Here is a 23,492-nt window from a genome sequence, read left to right on the forward strand (position 1 = left end):
AATTACAATTTATATTACAGTGTAACACAATCAATGGAAAATTTATAGCTCAGTAAAATGGATTTATTTTGACATTTATGTGATTGCAAATAAAATAATGTGTTTTAATAATTTCAATACTTCTTCTAACTAAATTAATAAGAATAATGATTTGCAACGATCATTAATGTGGGATATGAGACTTAACTTTTTCATTATTTATATTATCGGAGTAGTCGAGAGTCTTAGTATAAAATCATGATCTGAAAATATTTATTTACTGGAGCTTACTCAGTCTTACTACCTGAGCCATATAACAGCACGTATTTTAAATCTTAGTTCATGTTGGCGTGAAAATAAAAAAATAGTACAAGAAAAATGTGAGAACAAAAATTGCTATTTCCTAAATTGTTCACAAGTGCATAAGGAACGAAGACTTGCAAAAACATTAGACGCTAGGAAACATTTAAAAATATAAGTCAGCCGGAGAGCTTTTTACTTGCGTATTAAAAAAAGAAAGCAAAAAATTGTTTTTTGCATTTTTTATTATATAACAGCGTATTTCGCTGTTTTAAAAATAGTGTAGACTGTAAACGTTTATAATTTATGTTCTTTTAACACTTGTGTTTTTTTTTTAATATGTCGGTGTTATTGTTTGTGATTATGCGATTGTAGCTTCAAAAATTCCCCATTTTGAATGTAACTCTTTACTTTGATATCTAAATTGGTGTTCAATCTTTCCTAAGCTAAGTCTGGTAGCTAATTTCAAGTCGGAGATCTCGCGTTAATGTTCTCTTCGCTAATAAAACGTTAATACCAAGAATGACTATAGTTCAGTGTTAAGAGTATTATTGTTTCCAGTATTGTTTTGTTACTTGTTAAGAATAATTTTATCACTTTTCTTGATCGCTCATTGTTTAGTATGTCTGTGATGACATAGCTAGTGAAATATTATTATGCGGATGTATTTAATACTAGTAAATAATGTTTCTATAGAACATCAATTAATAATTTTAGTTTGAATTGTATCAAGTGTCAATTATCTCCATTCTGCCTGAAGTAAACTCTCCTTAGTCTGTCCATATTCTACTACATTCTGATTTTACATTTAAATAAATCTGTAATGTCAATAGATAATATTTTTTAGCGTAGATAAAAAAGTATGGAATATTTGAATGTTAACAATTTATTATAATTAAACGTTACAGATAATATGTAGTCAGCTATTATAGTCGTCAATTAAAATATAATAATTAAAGTACATTAACCTAAGACAGGTATATTCAGAGTATGGGCGACAATGTCTGATTAAATAGCTCGCAGATATCCTTTGTTTCAGTGTGGTATTATCCTTTAGTAGGGCGTTTAAGTGCCGTGCCGTGCCGAAAGACTAAACAATCTATATCACATAGAGCGAAGATTTGTTAAATTATTCACGATTTTTCCTGGATTGTATCAAGAGTTACTTGCTCTGAATTTTTGAATGTTATAAAAATAAATTTCAACTTTAATCTATCATTGGACTTCGCACTCACTTTATTGTTTTTTTATATTGCGCAGAGTTTACAAGAATTAATATAAATGTGATATTCAAATGCTTACGATATTGCTATAGTTGACGCGACAGTTGACAGGTTAAGCTAACAATTACAACAATCCTGTACCAGGCAGCAATAGATAATGAAGAAGAGCGATTCGCACGGAGCCGTAATAATTAAACGATGAGTCCGACCGGCTTTTGTCAAGTTAATCTAATAAAAGCGAGCGGCCACGGAGTGTGGAAGCGTTCCTTTGTTTGAAGCGAGACCTTTATTTTATTGCAGACCGCTCGGATGGTGGACTTCGTAGTTTCTCCTCTATTACTAACTCACGGGATTTCTCTCATATTTCACAAAGATTCCTTTTAATTTAACTTGTGATCGTTTTACGCCTCTTGTTTACTTTAACGATTAAGTATGCAATGGAATAATATAAAATAAAATTCTTGTCATATTTGGTTGTCTCTTTATCACAGAAGTAGTCATAAAATTAGTTGTAGATAGATTATGCTATAGAATGCTGTAGTTTTATAATGTCTAGTAAAAACTTTTATTGGAATAGTTTGATCCGTCCTCTGGTCGGTTATGCGTCCATTGCTAAATTATTTTTTTTACGATCTTCTGTTTAGCTTTACAGCGAATAATTACCCCGTATGTTGTTTTAATCTCATTGATCCTCTTTATCATTATTAAGAATTAATCTTGTGTGCATTATATGTATCAATACTATAATACTTAAATTCTGGATAGTAGAGAAATATGTACATTTAGTCATATGTTTAACATTGTCTTGTTTTTTTTATTTCAGGATGTGAGCTCCTTCGTCAGTCCATCAATGACGGTAACATTCATATGACCACAGTGGACAATGCGGTCACAAGCTTCTAAAACCTTACCTAAGAAAGGGGCTACAGGAAAAACAGCTGTTAAGGGTAATTCTGGCACTAAATCTATAAAAAAGAAAGTCATCGCGCAAAAAAAGGTTAAAACCTTACAAAAGACACTTTTAAAGAGTGTTAAGAAAAATACACAAAAAGATCAGAAAGATGAGGTTTCGTGTTCAACGAGCAGCGCAGCCCCAGCTGTTGAAGAAACTAAAGATCAATGCGGGGAGGCAAAAGATGAAACATCAAAAACTAGTCAACCAAGAAGTAGCTCGCCAACGAAAAAACTTAAAAAAGAGCCAAAGGAAAAGAAAGACGCGGCTAAAAATACCCCAAGCAATGTAAACACCAAAGTAGCTGCACCTAAAAAATGTGTTAGAGCTCCTAAAAAAACAAATTCAGCAGTGAAACTTGATAATGTTGACGTTAACAATGATGATGTAAAGTACAAAATAAATGTAGATTCATTGAAAAAAAATCAAAATTCTTCTAAGACAAAACCTGTAAATAGAAAAGCACAGACTCCTAAAAAGAAAGGAGGCAATGTTACAAAACTAGAATCGCAAGATAAAGAAAAGATATTGGAAGAAGATAAAAATGAAGAAGACAAACAAATCGACAATAATGATAATAATACTTCTAATAATACCAAAGCAGACACTTCTGTCGAATCATCTAAGGAGAATACAAATGAGACTATCGTTCAAGAAAGTGTTGAAAGTAATAAAAGTGTTGTTGATAATTCAACGCCAAGTAGTAGTGCGTCGTGTAGTACTTCAACAAGGAGTCAAATAGAAACACCTAGATCTGAATCAGAACGTCCTCTGAAATTTTTTACTTCAAGCCGGTCCCCGAGAACAGTTGATATAGATGTGAAGTGTTGTAAATATTCGAAAGGCAATGTTAGTGCATCTGAAAGATTCTTACCAATGAAATGTGAAACGAAAATAGATGAACACGCTAAAGAAAAAAGTACATCTAATAACCTAGTGTCACAAGGGTCTGAATTTGATGTTTATACTTTTACAGATAAAGTTGATTCACCTAAAAGCATCTTGTCGGATTATCGTATTACGAACAACAAAAGCATAGGCAGAGTACGACCTATAGCTCGGGTTAAGGGTACAGTTGTTGATAAAAAAACTGATACCGAAAGGAAAAAATATTCTCCGCATAGACCTATCGAAGTAGTAGTTCAACAACTCAAGGCAAACAAGCGGTCAGAGGATTCAAATAGTGGTCAAAGATCGGTCGGTGGCCGAGTTTCTGACACAGAATTTAATGTCGGTAATGTTGAAGATAATCCACAACCTATTGTGAGTAAATCATATAAAATGGTAGCACGTAAATCGAGCATAACGGGAAAACCATTTAGCCCTATCAAATTTTTTGATCACGAATCTTCTTCCCCAAAAAGTGACCCACCGTCTTCCCCTGTGAAAGTAAACGCAAAGCAGACATTAATAAAGAAACAAAAAAAGCAAAGTAGATTATCCAATAAGGAAATAGATAATTCTAAATTTACTTTGAGTAAGCAATCTCTTAGTTATACTTCTTCAGAGGAAAGTGTTAATGATTCTAATGATGACAATGAATCTAAAGAATCATCTGGATCTGACAGTCCTAAAGCCAAAAAGACAAAAAATAAAAAATTCAAGCGAATTACAGATAGCCAGAAAAAACCTGCATCGAAAGAATTAAAAGAACTATCGAAAGATTCTCTTATTGATCTCAAAGATGACTTTTCTGTATTGTGTAATGAAAACCCGAGTAAAAGGAGACTGAAGTTGTTGTCTATGTGGGCAGGACCTAAAAAACATAGAATGGCTTCTTTAAATGCTATAGCTAAAGTTCACTGTCTATACGAAAATGAAAGCAGAACGCATATGGAATTAGGCTTAATGAAGACGGTGGACCGTCAACCGATGCCGAGTACGTCAAAAACGTCGTATAACAAAAAGAAGGAAAAGTCAAGAGATGTCGAGAAACAAGACAGCACTTCAGAATCTGAATACGAAGTTAGGAATGACAAAAAAGAGGAAAGTTCCGAAAGTTCTGATGATAATTTACCACAAAGGACTTTGCGTGGAGTTCCCGGTATTAGAAGTGCAGGTAAATATTGGGATCCTAAATCATCCACGTCTTCCAGCGAGGATAGCGAAATAGAACAAAAGCCGAAGACACCAGAAAAAAAGAAAACCATTTCAAAGGTTCCAATTCCAAAGCCTGATAATGACAAATCTACTAAGCTGAAGAAGACCGCTGGTATTTCTGTTAAGAAGAAACGTAACAGAAACGAAGTTGTCATGGATTTAAAGGATATGGTCGTGCAGAAGCGTATGGCTAGCTTGAATGCTACGGCAATTTTGGCAGCAAGCTATGAAAAGCGCTCTCCTAAATCCAGCAAAGATGAAACTACTTCAGATTCCTGTAGTGATGAATCATTTACTCATAAATCAAAAAACGTGATCACGGCCAGCGTAAAGTCTGAGCTGAAAAATGAAGAGACTAAAAAAGATGTGGAGGACACTACAGTAACTGATAGGAAACAGAAAGTTGAAGTAATTGTTAACCAAGAATCAGACGTAACAATAACCGGGGTATACTCAACACATCATCACGAAGGTTTTTGCACTGTCTCAGGAATGCAATACCGTATATCGTCCACAAGTCACACTCAGACGACAGCGACGGCTAACTGCGAAAAGGTAATTATACTTTATAACCCTTACATTTTTTATGAAGAAAAAAAATTTGATTTTCATTTAAGGATTATCTTTTCGGATTAGAAAATTTATCTCGAGGCGTTTCGAACCTCATTAATGCCCGGTAATAAAGTAAGTTCTATGTAAACACGCCTCGGGTCTTCATCTTCACATTACCCTTCATCGCTTACCTCTCCGGAATCATTACGATGAAAAATAAACCTTTTGGTCATATTTCAAACGATAAATTTTGAACACAAATTCTATAGAGTCGTAAACAATTTACGAAGAGGAGAGTGTCGACGCTTTAACTTTTGACGGGGATTATATCGTCTAAACCGTTAAACCATATTAACGTAATGTTAAACACAAGCTTAATAAACGAATTCATGCATTTCATAATACTTAAAACGCCTTAACTAACGCCATGTTTTAATTTGTTACCGAGATAGAAAAGTTACATGAATTGTAAACAATTAAACATTATTTTTGTATTTTTTTGCAACAGTAAATTACTAATTAGGGATATTTTTCTAATTATAAACAGGAGGGATGCCCACGTGAGGAAGGGTCCCGTTATACGCCCCTATCTGCACTATCTTCTATGCAGCCGCCTGCGGAACATCCTCACACACATCCACATCCTGGTAAGCATTTATTTATCCTCTTTTCTCTTGATAGTTAAATTTGATTATCTAAATTAAGGTATATAAATCGGATCGCACTGAAAACCTAAATGGATTTTAAAAAAATCATCTTAAAAACCTACTTCTTATGTAAGGTTGTAGTTGATTTTACGTCACCTCTCCTGCCATTGAGGAGCCCAACAGTAAGAACAAAAATGCGAAGCTAATGTAGCGAGTAAAACAGTATACTATAATTATTTTTGTTATGCAGTGAAATATAAGCGGTTCGTTCCAAATAGCAAAAATACTAAAATAATATTATGGAAAGCTTTTTCGTGTCGGTGTTTATTGTGTAAATAATAAACGCTCGTTTAGCCCCGAACATAAAATGTGAGACACTTTCACTCGAATCTTTTCCACAAGCTCGATGCTTTAGTGTACTTAGCAGATCCTAAAACATCGTATAGTTTGCTTGTTGGCGTGCTGCCAATCGTGCAGATGTCAATGTGATGTCTCGGCCTAGAGAGGTGCTTTCTTATTATACAAATAGCATCTATTAACATTGTGATTCTATAGTACAATGATGTTTTGTTTATATTAAAGTACTATTAGTTTTTGTAGCTCACTTGCTAAGATTATCATTCATAGTTGATTCTGAATCACAAATCTTGTCTGGTTAATTTAGAAACTCCTTTATATAAAATTATGAAGATCTAATTTTTTTACGTATCCTATGCTCAAGAATTAAGTAATGATTTTATATATTTTTTGTTTTCCTTTTTGCTTTTAATAAATCTTGTGTTAGAAGATTATTCTTAATGTTCTACCATGTTCGCAAACTTTCAAGTTGTCGAAGGAAATATTTGAATTATTCGATTCTCTAACATTTGCTTTCCAATTACGCGAGCACATATCTCGTAAGTTACCTACAAATTGCTGCAGACTTTATAACGGTCTGAAGAAAAGTTGCTTCCACAGAAATGCAGTGTATTGGTCGCGCCAACTACGGATATTTTGTGGTGCAAGTTACAGAATATAAATTAAAAAATATTCATCTTATAAAATACTAAAGAATAAAAAAACATACAGAATAATTTTAAAACTAACATCGTAATGGTTTAAAATAAATTTATTCAACGATTATACTTTGTCAGATTATCGGTTTTCTTATATTCAAAGTTGCCTTATACGTAAGGTACAATGCCTTGTCGGGCTTAAAGATTCATTCGACTTTTAATAATAGTTTCCAAACATAGCTAGTTCTTCATTTTGCTAATTGAATCTTAGAAATTACTGTTTTTCGATGTATAATAATTCAAATATATGACAATATTACTAATTTTCCGCCGTCCCCCCATAACTGGGACGTTATGACGCTACTCGATGGCAGAGTTCCAACAGCGTCTATTCCGCAGATATTAAAGAGAGGCCACTTATCTAAGCAGCCGTCCAACGGCCAGACTCAAAATCAGCACTATCGCTACTATTTGATATTCAATTTAATTTTGGCGTTAGCTCATATTTAATAGAATATCAGTGATAGGAACATTACATCCATTACCATTGTAAGACTTGTCGAGGTTCAACCCGCGTCCCGGACGACTAATTTTAGTCCTCTTTCCCTTTCTACCCTTTTTCTTATAATGAAATTATAATAAGTAGAAGTGGATTTTCTGGATTAGGGGATGCATGGGAAGGGATAATATTTTATTTCTGTGCACCCCCTCCACTGTCGATTAATGGTAGGCAACGCATATGCAATTGCTTATGTCTATGGACAACAGTCGCTTTGCTATTTTAGAGATTTCAGGTTCGAGCCGCTTGCTCGTTTGCCACCTATTGATATAAAATAACCATATTATTCTAAATTTTTGATAATAGTAAGAATGATTGCTATTATTTATAATGTACCTCGCTCTAAAAAATCGTATCTTTCACAGTACTTAATTATAACGAAATTGAGTTACAACCGCAATACTGACGCTTTTGTTCTTATTCGAGATGTATAAAATGTGTAAAAATATAAAACTAACTAATATGTTTGTAGAAATATGTAAGTTATTAAAAATAAAATTCGAAGCGAAATGATTTTGCTCCGACACTAACGGCATAGCATTTAATTCCGACGGCCTAGCGCTAGAGGAATCACATTTAAATAATGCGCGTTCATTAGCGTCTAAGCAGTGTAACCTATTTGTTATCTCGCTACAGAAAAAAACAACACGGACGTCGTTCCTTCGCACAAACAAGTTTATACAAAGAGGCAGAAAGACGGGAAAATGAAAATGCGGCGAACACTGAAGTTGTTTGAGTTAATCATGAAAGCCTGGCGCTAAGCGACTCGGCAGCTCCCGCTTTGTTTTGTTTGCTCAAGGGATAAATATATGACAACACAGAGATATGTTTAAATTGTAAGCGAGAGAATTCAGAATGAATACACCATATCAATTTTAATCTGCAGCACGTTTGTGCAATTTGTTACATTTTAATTTGATTGTTAGTGTTGGTTGATAGTTCAGCTTTCGATTTAGTTATCTTAAACACAAATCAATTTTAGTTTGTCGTAAGTTAAATTTATCTAGTACGCTTTACACAATTGAAATATACACGACTAATTATGATTTACTTCTAGCATATATAATGTGATAAATAAGGAGTATAGAAGGAATGTAGGACGGTTTGTGCCAATGACTTTTTTTTTATTACAAAAGGTGGCAAACGAGCGAGCGGCCACCTGAAATCGCTGAAATAGCGAAGTGACTGCTGCCCATAGACATACGCAATTGCATATACGTTGCCTACCTTTAATCGACGCAGGAGAGGATGCAAAGAAAGAAAATATCTTATCTTAGTGAATTCTGTAATGAAAAGCAAACTTACCTCACTTCTATCGATTAAAAGTTAAACTAATTAGGTATTAATGACACTAACTACTTATCAAATACTTACTTCGACACTTTAAGCAATAAAATATTCATGATTCGTAATATTTATAAATGTTTTGTAAATAACGTAGTACATTTTTAATTATATTAAGTTTACATTATTCACTTTCTGGCAAAGTTTACGCTCTACAGAACACGTACGTGAATTGTTTGCGATGTGTTTTATTTGTACACTCTTTGTGGTTTTCGAATCCATATCAAAGGGATTCACTACGAGTAGACGATAACAAACCATAACCTTAAAATAACATCTTATTATAAACAAAGTAAAAATAGTGTATTGGATAACATTTAGTTGAATTTTTAAATTCGCTGAATGACTATGTTTTATTCTTAATTTATCCTTAAACTTGCATTTACAACGTGGAATGAAGCACTTAAAAATTATGTTTAACATCTTTTGACTTTAAGATTTCACTAAAATTAATTTTAATAAAGCGACAACATAAAACAAAGCAAAGTAATGCAGTTAGTTTATCAAAGGCCAGTCTATTTTCCATGGTCTTGTAAGAAGAGCAATTTAAATTTTAAGTTTGTCGACAGTTGTTTCGCCGTAGCATCTCTGCTATAATAATGCGAATTACGAGCCTCTTGAAGCAAAGCTCGCGTAAGCCTCTCCTTTTCAGCAGACGTCATTATAATTAGGTACATATGTCGCCGTACAATTGTAAACATCGTCATATTATAATCATACCACTGATTTAATAAAATATAAAGATAACTGAACTTAATTTACCTACACTTGAAACGTTTATATCTACATTTTTAAGCCACAGCGTGAATCTGTTTGGTTATAAAATTGCCAGTAATGTTTTAAAATAAAATGTTTTATTATTTTACGGTGACATACATAAATAAGTAATGTTAACATCACTGTACTACGGTGATTTCTCTAATCTACTTGACGCCACTTGCTAACCAACAATAAAGCACTTACAGTCAAGTTAGAAGTAAGTTTTCAAGTGCTGGAGCTTAAATGTAATGCACAAGAGGAGTAAACCTAAGTTTGTTCCTTGTGCTTTTGCTTGCCATTTTATTTTAAATGTTGCATCAAAGTTTATTTACAGCTTATGAAGAACGGTTTTGTAAAGATACATTATTGTTGACTCACAATGAATGTAGGATTTACGTAGACTTTATATAATTTTTTTCAAACGAAATCCATTTGAATTTTCATTTACCGTGGGTTTCTGGGACCAAAAACTCTGTTTATAACATGTTATCTCTGTTTTGTCAAAGATGAGAGACAGGAATAACGATATGTTTTATACAGAGATTTTGACCTCAGAAACCCACGGTTAAACCTGTAAAAGCGTTTCATAACAAAGTTACATTTACTATTCTGCTTTTTTAATGTAAATTTTATCCCTTTTCAACAGATATTTCGATTTAACCAGAGTTTTATATAGCAGCAACAAAGTTGCATACAGTCACTTATTACTGTAAAACCAAGTTTTTGTTAATGTTTTTTGCGACTACTTATGTCCATTCCATTGTGACTTCATGCAACCTAAGCTGCTGGACCGAGTGTCGATTATTATCTGATTCGTATTCTTCCCTCGGAGTAAAGTCTGTCATATAATATACCCAACATTATTGTTAATTTTATTTAATTTAATTACTATTTATTAATGTAATGTTTTTTATAGTTCCCGAGCTGGGTGGTCTCGCTCGCCGCGCCGGCTGTTCCAGTGCATTTTCAGCGCCTTCTCCCTCCGCACATCATGATCCAGGTCAGTGTTCTAGTTGTACATATAAGATTCAATATGTATTAAACTTATAGACAAATTAGTAAGACATTTTATATTGATTTGAATGGCAACCTGAAGGATTGACACTGGTAATTTGAGTTCTTGGCTACTGGAGGTGTCAACGGATTCTGGTATTAAAAATAATAAAAATATTAAATAACAAGAAATACAATGTTTTAGGCAAACTATTATGCAATAATAGGTATGTTATAAAATTACTTCCTTATATTTTATTATGATGTATTATGATGAAGATGTTGAAGCGCCAATAGCCTAATGGTTAAGGGTACGGATACCCGATCATGTGTTCGAGTGTTCGAACCCACCGTTAGACTATTGTCGTAAACCATATCCTAGCATAGAGCTTAGTTGGAATTGTACAAGAAATATTAGTAAATTTACAAAAAAAACTGCTAATACTTTATACAAAAAAAATATGAGTTGGATTAAACATTTAATGGAACATCCTCTTTGTTAAGTACAGTAAGTTTTATTTACAGGAGTCAATTTAAATGGTTCTAAAATGTTGCGATGTGGAAAACAACATTAACAAGTTGCAACAGAATTTTGTAAACGCTTTGCACGCGCTGAAACTTTTCAACTGACTGAAAACTGTTTTAACTGTTACGGTTGTATGCAATTTGTGACAAGCTTTATTTGCCCTTTTGTTACCTGTATTTAGTCGTATATTGAATAACAAAAATATTTTCTTTGTCGACAAAAACAGGAAAATTTTGCTTACTAATCATCTTTGATTTAAGCCACTACTAATAGTGATGTTTAAAAAGTTTAATTACATGAATTTCTTAAATATTTGTAAATTTTACAAATCAGAATATTAGGATGAAGTTTTAAAATACTTATAGAAGATATAACTCTGAGTTAACTTGTGTGTACTCTAACTAAGATGTGGTCTAATTTATCTTCATGTCGACTAATCTCTGTCGCTTTCTAGTGGCCGGAAACTATTTGTTAAAGTAGTAAGACATAGTCTTTGACTTGTAATTTAGAAGCTGGTTTGTTTTATGAACGTATTTTTATTACCAGCTTTAAATAATCGAAGGATTGAAGCAATGAAACAAAATAGTTGATAAGAATTATGAAACTAACACAATATACTTGTGGTTATTAATAATAGTTTAGTTGTAGCTTTTTATAACTACACCAAACGTACGTTTTTTCTATTAAATATCAGAAATATTCAATTTCAATCTACATGTCCATAGTTCATTGAGCTTTACCTTAGTTCACTTATATTGGTACACAAAAATATTTTTCAATAAACACGATACGAAACATAACAAAATTAATTAGGGACAAACAAAAACAACAAATTACTTTCTTTATTCTTGATTTCGCTTGTAAAGCGATGTGTATTTATAACTATACTAGCAGTAGCGACAGAATTAAGAAAAAAACTTAATTAGTAGCTTACGTGTTCTACCAAACTATGTTCTAGATGTACGCCAAATATTCGTGTAGCCGTTCTGCAGATACCTTCAACAAACATCCATCCATCCATCCAAATATTCGCATTTGTAATATTAGAAAGATTTGTTATAATTTTCTCTTAATTCTTTCTTATTTCTTATTAACTTGCTTTTGGATTTATTTTATTTGTACGGTGTAAGTCTACAATAACTTTGCCGTTTACTCGTTGAGATTTGTCCGTGTTACAGGTGGTTTAATGTTAGGACTCAACTAGTTTAAATCGTAATTTGCAACAGGGTACATTCCCTGTCGCTGTTTGCATTCATTTGCAAGGTTAAAAGCGTGCATATTGCTAAAGCTTTAAATAACTGGAAGGCGAGATGCACTGTCCGCGTTATACTGAAGCTGGAATTCTTTCTCCGCGGTTTCTCGCTTAAGTAATTAATTCCTTTGCCTCGCTGTTTGAATAAATCTTAGTCAACTCCAACATAATAAATGTTGTTCTCCAACTTTTAAAATTTAAAAAACGTTGACATTGTTTGACGAAAAAAAAAACAGTAATTCTATTTTATGCAAGAACAAATGTAAAGTTTTCTGTTTTTAAATATCTTTTATACAATCATCGTCATCAGCTCACTGTACGTTCCCATTGAAGGGCTTGGAGCCTACCCTAAGTTAGGGGTGACTTGCAAGGCCATAGGCTTTTATACAATACAGAATAAATTCTTTACCTTACATAAGACTAATTCCTTCATAATTTTTGAACAGTGTTAGTTTATTTAACTCTATAGACTCCGTCCGCGCGGAATTAAAAAGAACTTAAATAGTATCCTATGTGTTGTTCCAGACTATGTTCTACATCTATACTAAATTTCAGCTAAATGATTTGAACCATTCTCGAGATATCTTGTAAAAAATATCCATCCATCTTAACATTCGTATTTGTTCGTATTCGTACCGATAAATAAATCGGTAATCTTTGAAAAAAAAAGAGAAAATATATGTTTCGGCCAGTGGAAGCCTACGGTCAAACTGAACCGAAAACTTTTGTAAGTGTTACTACTTGGTCATTCACAGTAAACAAGTTCTTAGCAGAGCACTAGAAGGAACAAGTTACCGTATGGAAAACTTTAAAACTGGGTCTTGACGGTTTAAGGCAAGAAGTTGTTTGGTCTCGGTCCGACTATGAATTAACTGTGTTACCTTCCACTGGGAAGTTAGCTTGCTCGAATCGACTCACAAGTCACACGTTAATATTCAAAGAAAACTTTTGTAAAGAACCCATTTAATTTGCTACATTTATTGCGATTTAAACTTTATTTATTTTTAACTTTGATTTAGGGCGTTAAATATTTAATACCCATTTTCACCATCCAGATCTAAAATAATTCTTAGGTGACTCTTTGGTCAAAGTCTCCATAAGTCAAGCAAAATTATGAAGATACGGGACATCTAAATGTTGGTGAAAACTAAATTCTTATAGCTCCCTTAATAATTAAAGGACCCTTAAATGTAACCGATGGTTGGCTAAAATGTCCTTAGATTTCTTTTTGTAGCTTAAAATCTAAAAAAAAAAATCTTATCAAAATACGTTTTCCATAAATTATTATAATTGTCGTCCTAAGTTTGTCGTTCGTCGTCGTTACGTTCTTAAACAATTTTAATAAACTTTTTCTGATAGATTTAATGTGAATCAGAGACTTTATTTAACACAGTTTTATAATGATAGTCTTTAAGATGCAAAAGATTTTACAAATCACAGTTCTGTATCATATATAATGGAGCTTTACATTTGATACGATAGAGAATTTCGCGTTAGTGTAATAACAAATCATTCAATAAATAAATCAATTTAAAAGCTTCGCGTATCAGATTTAGCCGTGTCGAAGTTGAATGTTATTTCTCGTTGAAATGTTATTTATTTTCGAACAACACGTCCTGTGACATATTCATTCGGCTGCGGTCTCGTGAATATTTGATATTGAGCAAGCGACGCTTGACTGCGGAATGGTTCATAGGATGCCGGTTTTTTAAACAATTTTAAATGGCAATGCGTGAATGGTAGAAGTGATGTAATGCCATATTCCAAAAGGCATTTTTTTTAAGTGTATATATTAACTAACTGAATCTGGCATGTTTAAAAATACTAAAATCAAAGCAATTTTAAATAACGAAATATCAAATTTTCTAGTTTAAGTAAAAAGTATTAATGTTTATTTTCTTTTTTTTTAAATTTTAATGGCATAAATCTTTCCTGGCATCCTAGACAACCCGTACGAAACTTCGTCATAAGGTATCCAATGGCTTACAAATATATTTGGCATAATCATACAAGCTATAGATAACGGATAGATGTCCATACGTTTTCCTCGTTCGAGGTCATATGTATATACATTTTATCATATATATTTATCAGATCCATCTCGATATCCATTAGTTTATTAAATAAACTTTCTGACGAGTTTACAAGTTCACTCTGTTGTTAGTTCGAGGATTGAACCAATCGCATTTGCTTCGATTCTATAGTAATTTGTATTGCTAGAACCGAAATTCACAGAACTGAGATCAAACATTTTTGTTTGGTTCGACTAAGGACTAAACTCGCCATTTTGACAGATCAAATTAATTAAGGACTTTTAATGAAAATTATTCATTATTAATTTTATAAGACTTGAAAGTTATTAAACCGTTAATTTGTAAATCAACAATTTTCCTTACTCCTTGCTATTGTTTATTCGTTTATGAAAAACATTAATTTATATTTCTTCGGTAAGAATTTTCTATAGAATATTTTAACGGTTAATTTTCAAGTTACTGTTGGAAAAGACTTTATAAACGCTGCAATCGGTTTTTGTGTCGTTTTAATTCTGTTAAGTGAGTTAATTGAGCGCAAATCGAGTGACGACGGTTCACGCTTCTTCCGCACGGAACGTGCTAAGTTTTTGATATCGTTTACATTGTTTTTTTTTTCAATAAATTTGCGCTAGTTCTCAGTTTTGTTGTAGAATTTAACATTATTAAAATGAAAACAAAAAAAAGAAAACGCCTAAAATAGTTTTTAGATGGTTTACAACTTTGCTGCATGCTTTGTCACATTATAAGTAGCCTAGAGTTAAATTAAATATAATTTATAAAATATGGGAATTTTCTTTTTGTATAATCAAAATTGAAGTCAATTAATACCCGTAATAAGATGCAATACGCCATAAACAAGTGCATAGGTGTCAACGTTCTGTTAAAAAGTTATTCAGAGGTTTGGAAAATATTCAACAGTTCCGTCGTTCCATAATTCATTTGAGAGGAAATTTCCATGACGCAGAGAAACCACTTTGCATTTCAATCGTTTAAATTTATTAAGTAATGGATATAGTTCATTTTAATATTTAAAATCTTACATTTATCATGGACATTTATTCACACTTAATCATAATTGGTTGCCCTTTCGTGTACATAAACATGTATGTAGTTAAAGTATCGTTTCATTTATTTAATTATTTTTATTATTGTTTTCTCTTAATTAAATTAATTGAGATGTAAATAAAATTATTTCTTTGTACTACTATTACTTAGTAGTATATATTGGGTAAAAATAGTTTCTTTTATGTCCCTTTCAATAGTAATTAAACGGTTATTCTAATACATTTATTTCATCATCAGCTCACTATACGTTCCCAATAAAGGGCTCGGAGTCAACCCAAAGTCACGGATGACTAGGCCATAGTCAACTACGCTGACCCAGTGTGGGTTGGTTATTTATTTAATGTTAATTATATATTTATTGGATTTTAATTAATTTTGCTTATGATCTATATTTAACTACAAAGAATTCTTCAATTTATATTGTTTACAAAAATGTTGATGCCATAAAAACTTTATAGTTATATTTGTTAAAATGGTTGAACGCGTTTTGATTGGTAGCGTTATACAAGATTTTCGGCCAAGGAAAACTATTTGGGTTAGCTACGATAAGCTTGTGGTATTTGTGGAACGATTTCGGTCAGGGTAATGACTTTATACCAAGTTTCCTTAGTTTTTATTGAATGCTAATTATAATATTTCTTTGAAAAATAAACTTTGATAAAATATTTTACTTCTCAATTTTCATAGTTACGAAGTCTTAACATCTTTTCTGAGTTGTCTTAAACTAAAATGTTGTATCAAAATCTACGCCAAGGGTTGTTCTTAGTGATTAATAAACGACAGTAAATGAGAAAGTTTATGAAGATCTATTTCAAACACTCAAAGGCAAAGTTTTCTACAAGCCTTCAAATCTACTCTTAATGGAATATAACATTTCATTCGTATAAAAGGATAAGCGCATTTGCTTTTACTCGAGCAAAATTTTTCACTTACAAAACATTTCCTTGCAAATATTTCGTGTAAATTCTTAAATAAAAAATTCTTTAGAGTTTCACACTTACAAAAAAATGTAATGCTCAGTTTGTTTGCATGTTAAAATCTCAAAGGCGGTATTCGTAAGTACTATGTGTTGGAAGTACTTTGGTCCACGACGGAATATGAATTAGCCGTATTACACTCGACAGTTTCTTAACGCCACTCGGACTTACTTATAACGTTATTAGACGCCCGATGATTTTTTTTAATACTCGTATACATTTAGGTTTTTTCTTTGCACGTTTCACTTTTGTCCTACATTGTAATTTTTTTAACACGCATTGGATGCAACTTTATTTATTAAAAGTATTAAAACAAGAAATAAACTGTCAGATGTTTTTATTTTCAACTTTTTACTACAAACGACAACGAAATACGACTTAGGGACCTTCAAGAATCGAGCATACCATTTCCTTAAAGGCCGGCAACTCTGCAGTTCCTCTGGTGTTGCAGATGTCCATGGGTATCGTAGATCACCACGGTGTTCCCGCCGCTCGTTTGCCCCCTTCTCTTATAAAAAAAAATACTTTTATAATTTGTCACTTAAAAACAATAGTAAACAAATAAATTATTCCTGTAAACAGCAGATAAGGTGTATTTAAATCACAGTTATAAAGCCGTATCTACATCCGTACACAAATAATATGTTGAATTGATCAATTAAAGTGATTGAATCGACTAACCTTTGGCATATGAAATTAGCAAAGCGTCTGTGTACATTGTTTATTGATATGCATAAATCTCCTTGCCTTAGGTCCAGTTATATTAATATTAAAGCTTGTTGGTTTGAATATTTATATGATAGATTAATATAAACAATTAGACACTATGTCTTAAACGCTCTTATGAATATAAATATCACCGTGAAATTTCAATGCCGTGACTATTGATACATTTTGTTTGTTTGTTTATAGAAAACGATAGGATAGTTTTATGTTTTTATAAAAGTCATTATAGTGAAATTTATAGTTTAATTTGTTAGAATGTATCTCCAGAACATCTCAACGGACTTTGTTGAAATTTGGTTTAGATGTAGAACACATAGGCTACAGATCCGCGCGGATGGCGTCTCGTACAGCTAGTTGAATCATCATCATTAGGTCAAACACGCTGGCCCAGTGTAGGTTGGTTGACTTCACACATATCTTAATTTTTTAATTTCTATAAAATAAGGGGACAAACGGGCAGCGCGAACACCAAGTTGTTCATCGACGTTGATGGACATTTGCATAATACCAGAGGAACCGTAATCGCGGGATTCCAACCCTGCAGATTACAAGTCAAGTGCTTTGACCCTTGAGCCACTGAAGCTCTGAGTTCTCGTCAGTTGAATAATAATAATTAACTGTTTGTTTCATTTCTCTTAATTGAAATACCAATTATTAGAATTCCATATCATTCGTAGTATAGTAAAGCAATTACATTTAAAAGCTACGACTATTGCCATTCCAATATGTTTACTCTGTTAATAATTTACGTAATGAGACCTTTGCATTAGTTTCAATTTTAGTAGCAATCAATTGAAAATATATTTGATTTGCTATTTGTGCCCGACTGATGGGAGGAATGTGTTACGCGTATGTAATAATGTATTAACTACACGGGTTTGTATGTCCATTCCGTTATCGCCTCTAGAAAAACGATGATTTTGACGAGTCAGTGATTCGATTCGCATTTTTACCAGGAGTCAGTTCTTAGGCGCACTTAGGCTTGTATTTTTATTAAGTTTTAATTTTGATTTGCTGATAATCCCAAAGTAATTTAAATAAGACACTTCTTTACATTTACTTATAACTAGCTGTGGCCCGCGACTCAGTCCGCTCGGAACTAAAAAAAAATTATTAGTGGCCTATGTGTTCTTCCAGACTATGTTCTATATCTATACAAATGTCAGAGCTGCACTCAGCCGTTCTGGAAATACCTTTAAACAAACTTCCTCCATCCACCTAAACTTTCGCATTTATATAATAATATTCGTTAAATTCTTTACGCAAAATACTGTAGACCAGTGGTTCCCAAACTTATTTTGTCTACTGCCCACTTTGAGAATAAATATTTTTAGCGCCCCCCATATTTTCACATCTTTAAAAACCACTATAACTCCAAATTAAATTAATTAATTATTGTGACCTATATATGTATATTATCTGAGAATTCTAAACGAAACTTTTACTATAACCCGCAACTTAAAACCTGCAGCGCCCGCAAGGGGGCGTTATCGCCCACTTTGGGAAAGACTGGTGTAGACGATTTGTTACAAGGTCGAGACAATATTTGTATATTATATTTGTTTATTCGTCTGGACATGTTCCGTATGTTTCGTGTTATTGACACAACAACCATACTTCCTACAATATTATTGCGATTTTACTCTATGAGATTGTTTTAACCGAAGGCTATAAACACCTTTGTCACTGCGAACAGTGTTAACTGATAACTGGTTTTATAGAACGACAAGATTTCTTATTTGAAGATAAGAAAAAAACAAAGTTAAAAAAAGTAAGTTTAAAATTATTTTATAGTGATCGTATATTTTTATAAAGTTGTATGTATGGTATACTATACAAAATGAACAAAAGGGTTAATAACTTTTTATTTGGCCACGAACATTTCGAATGTCATTGAGTAATTAATAATGAAAGTTATAATTACGTAAGAAGTGCTATTTTATATATAGCTATTTTAACTTTATATTTAATGCATGTTATCAAAACAAATCAAAGATGTCATTAACGCATTTTTATAATTTCTATTTTTATATCGTGTACAGTTCAAAAATTTAATAATTGTATGATTTATATCATTGAAATATACACCAAGGGAAAAGTGTCGCCCGTCATACTTGCGATTAATTTAATTAATGAAGCATCGGATACGTTTTGACATCCTACAATTTGAATTACAAATCGTTTTATTTTAACCACAGTTTGCTTAATGCTTTAGGGATTTTACAAACATTGACGTTCATGTGAACTAGTAAATAAAATATATTTTTAGTATTATATTTCTTTTTTAATTTTAAAATAAAAAACATTACTTTATCCGAATTCATAGTTTTATTTTGTATTGAGAATTCAATACCTTGTGATATCGTTACCAAATAAGCGTGGGTTACTGAAACCAAAGTCCCCGTTACAGAGTTTACTGCAAGTCGATATGATAGTAACATTATAGGACTAACATTTTTAATCTTCTCTTCACTATAGTTATAATTTCAGTAGTTACAAAACTAAAAGCGATACGTTGCGGGTTTCATCTAAAAATAAAAGGTACGCGGTATGAATAAAAATATCGAGGAGAGGCTTATTGTGGATGCTATTGCGGCCGGCGTGCTCTGAATACCTATTCAATGCCTTAATGACTTTCTTCTAGTACTTATTACCTATCACTTGATACAAATTACTTATCAATATCATCTATAAAAACTCGATCTTGTTCCAGACGACATATTTATTTGTTAACTAGCGGTCGCCCGCTACTCTGTCCGCGCGAAATTAAAATAAAACATAATGAGTAGTCTATGTGTTCTTCCAAACCATGTTCTATATGTATACCAAATTTCATATCCATCGATCCATCCGTCTAAACATTCACATTTATAATATTAGTAAGATTTAAATCATTTGAAGTTACGCATACAATTGATGCTGCGGCCGATTAAAGGTTAATAAATCGATCCTAAAATTCGAATATAATTAGCTTTCTAAACGATACATCCGGTCTTTCGTATGTTATCGAAATTATAATTTGTATTAAAATTAAAGTCTATAAAAGGTTAATTAGAAATAATTAAGACAAAGTTAACGTATAGTGTTGTATCTGCGTCTATATAAAATAACAAATTGCTATTCCATTCAATGCTACGTTATTAAAGTTTATTCCAAACATGTATTCCATTGATTGCCGATGAATACCGTTCAGATATATAACGTTCAATTTAAAAAGTCGGAACTCGTGCGTTATTTTTTACTAAAAATATTATTTGTGCTAACATAATACGTTTTGTGGCATTTTACAGCTCACAGCGAATCGGAGTGGGCCCACACGGACCGGATTAAATATTTGATTTGGAACAAGCGAGTCGCGCGTACCGCAATTTTATTGTATCAGGACGTTTGTTTCGCTATTTCAACTTTATGATTTCCTCTATAATACGAACAATTTCAACAGTTTTGTTGAGTTATAACACTGATACGTTTAACAACGTTTTTAACGTTATTGTTAAAGCTTTGGTTTCAATACAATTTATACGCATACAAGTATTTAATTAATCCTTTTATATGCGACGGAATTTTTCCTATATTTTACTAATGAATAACAAAACAACATCAAAACTTTTCGAAACGAGATCTGACCTAGAAATATCTATATTCGCTGTAAAATCCCGACGAAAAAAACTGAATCGAACCCATATTTGATAGAAGCCTAGCTTGGATTTGTTTAATTCTATTGAGCAATTATTAAATTTTCGTCGACTAATTTTCAGTCTTACTAGTGTTATAAAAGTGAAAGTTTAGATGGATGGTTGTTTGTTAGAAGATTTCTCCAGAACGGCTCAACGGATCTTAATGGGTTTTGACATATAGATGTAGAACATAGTTTGGAATCATAGGCAACGTATTATGTATTTTCTTTAATTCCTCCCGGACGGATTCCCGAGCGAAAGCGAATATAATAATATAAATTACTAGATTGACTGTAAATTCAGATTGTAATTTTACTTCACTATGCGGTCGTCTTACGTCACAACTAAGCCTGACCCAAGACGGGGTCACGAATAAAAACACGGAGCTACATGAGAGGCTTATTATAAAGATAAAAGGCATTACGAGACCTGAATTCGTATTTACTCTACCTGCTTTTAATGTATAAGCTTTGGAATACTTACAGCGAAAATTACTACTTTTGCTGTCACACACCAATGAGGCAGTTCATTTAATAACCGTGTTTAGTTTGTTGCTGTTCAGACATTTTAGAGTTCAATGGTTACGTAAAAGTAGACAATACATATAAATATTTTCCGCAAATATTTCTAAATCTATAAAAAAATTCCCTATGACAAATTATCTAAGAAGAAACCATTAAGAGAACGACGAACTATTATCAAAGCCTTCATCGCAAATGATTTTGGCACAGGCAGCGAGACTGTTCGCAGCACGTTCATATCAAGCTTGTGATTGTCTATTATTTTATAACCATTATTTGTATAAATCTAGTTGCCAATTCATTGAATCGTGCCGTTTAATCATTTGTTTTTTGCTGTAAAATTTATATTTTGATAAGAATGAAGAATATCATATCAGAATTTTCGCCTTTTGAATTTAGATATAATAATTAACATTTGTTTTTACTAGCCTACGCTCCGATTTATAATTTAGGTTTAAAAAGAAACATTATTATAAGGTTCCTACTAATTATTATCAACGAAGAGGCGGGAAAAATATGCGTAGCGACAAAAAATTCTCCAGTCGACGGCTACAAAGAGTTGGTACTGAATGTTAATTATTAGGTTGTTTTCACTGGAAGTGCTATTTAAAAGTTCCCATTTTCTTTCTTCCTATGATGACCTAAATCATTTTATTATAATATTAATTTTTATGTTTATGTCAAGGTCAAAGAATATTTCAAATTAAAATGATGTTTAACAAAATATTTTGGGGTTTCTACCTAATATTTCGCTCAAATATTTTATTCTATAAAAAGAAAATAAAAACATGTCAACAGATCTTCTTTTATTTCGAAAACAGATAAAAACAGTTTATATTAGCCTTTATTTGGGAAAGATTTTTGTGATACGTCCCTCATAATTTACGTTATTCATCCGTGACGTGTGCGCTCAAAGTAATTTATGTCCCTTCCAGTTTTCGTATTCTCGCGGACATCCTACTTTTCTTACTTAATTGGACTCCATTATTTATTTTCCCTTGTTTTCGTCTCCTCTTGCTTGAGAAAGGAAAAAGTGTTTTTCACGTCTTTGTTATTTATTATCTTCGTACGTTTTGTTTTGATATTTAAATTCAATACTATAACGCTTTGTTTCATAGTGAAAACTCGCCAGTGCTTCTTGCTTCTTCGTATGGAGGGGTAGCTAACTATATAGAAATGTGGCCTAGGTTCATAACATTAGGGTTACTAGAATAAACGTAAGATTGAAACCTTACTTCTACATAATATTTGCAAACATTATTATTATTATTATAAAAGTTACTTAATTGAAATTAACAATTATATAATAGTAACACTAAACTCACGCCCGTAACCCAAAGGGGTAGGCAAAGACCACACACCTCCATTTGGCGCGATCCTGACACACCTCCCTCGCTTTTTCTACATTCATACATCTATGCATACATGCACGACGGTTTCATTGAAATTAAAAATTAATTTTCGAGCGTGACTTCGTATGTTCAGTCAACAATAAAATCAATTCACCGTTCTTATATAAAATTTAAAAAAAATCTCCCGCTTAAAATAAAACTATTTTCCCAGATTAAAAGCAAACTAGCCCACCCATACTGCATCATGACTTCATTGCAAAAGCGTTAAATATCTAAGTAACTCATGACCCAAATACTAGCGTGTAATCCAGATGGTCGTCATTAGATTTAAATACTCGTTATATCGCATTACCCACCGCGTGCAGAGTTAATCCCCCACCGTTGTAGTACTACGCCTATATAATCGACATAAACAACCGTTGGCGAGACCACTTTGTTCGCATGCTCATAAATAACATAACCAGCTACTGTATACATACATTTTATCTTGACTTACTGAAGGTTTCTGAGACCAAAATCTCCTTTTAAAATATTGTTATCTCTGTATTGTCAAAGAAGACATGGACGATATGTTTTATACAGACTTTTAATCTCGGAAACTCACGGTTAAATCTAATTCACTTTAAATATTTTACACTGCTTTGCAAAAGTAATTATCCTGTTAAGTTTGTTTCCAAACTTTTTATTTAATATAAATATGTTACTTAATAACGTTATTAAGTAATTAACATGAACAGTGAAAGTAAATAATTAAATCGTAAAGTCAAAGGTTTATCGTCGAAATTATGTTTATAAGTGTTTTAATATAATCATCATCATCGACATGCATTGTCTCTACGGGGGGTCGGCATAGTATGTAATACTCCTCCATACATCTCTATCAGCCGTCATATCTGAATCTACCACCTTCCTACGTTTATCTACTGTCACACAATTAATCCATACTTTCTTTAATCAAAT

General features: G+C 32.3%; 1 protein-coding gene across 1 annotated transcript in view; it reads left to right on the forward strand.

Moving 5' to 3' along the window:
* LOC106121662 (uncharacterized) overlaps positions 1 to 23,492 on the forward strand; it is a 153,122-nt gene that overhangs the window by 35,949 nt on the left and 93,681 nt on the right. The window contains exons 2-4 of the mRNA XM_013317393.1: positions 2,326 to 5,109; positions 5,654 to 5,753; positions 10,327 to 10,410. Coding sequence (XP_013172847.1) covers positions 2,386 to 5,109; positions 5,654 to 5,753; positions 10,327 to 10,410 — 2,908 coding nt within the window. The 5' untranslated portion in view covers positions 2,326 to 2,385. The remainder of the gene's footprint in view (positions 1 to 2,325; positions 5,110 to 5,653; positions 5,754 to 10,326; positions 10,411 to 23,492) is intronic.

The sequence above is a fragment of the Papilio xuthus genome, unplaced genomic scaffold (assembly GCF_000836235.2).
Source record: "Papilio xuthus unplaced genomic scaffold, Pxut_1.1 DF826938.1, whole genome shotgun sequence".
NCBI classification, from domain to species: Eukaryota; Metazoa; Arthropoda; class Insecta; order Lepidoptera; family Papilionidae; genus Papilio; species Papilio xuthus.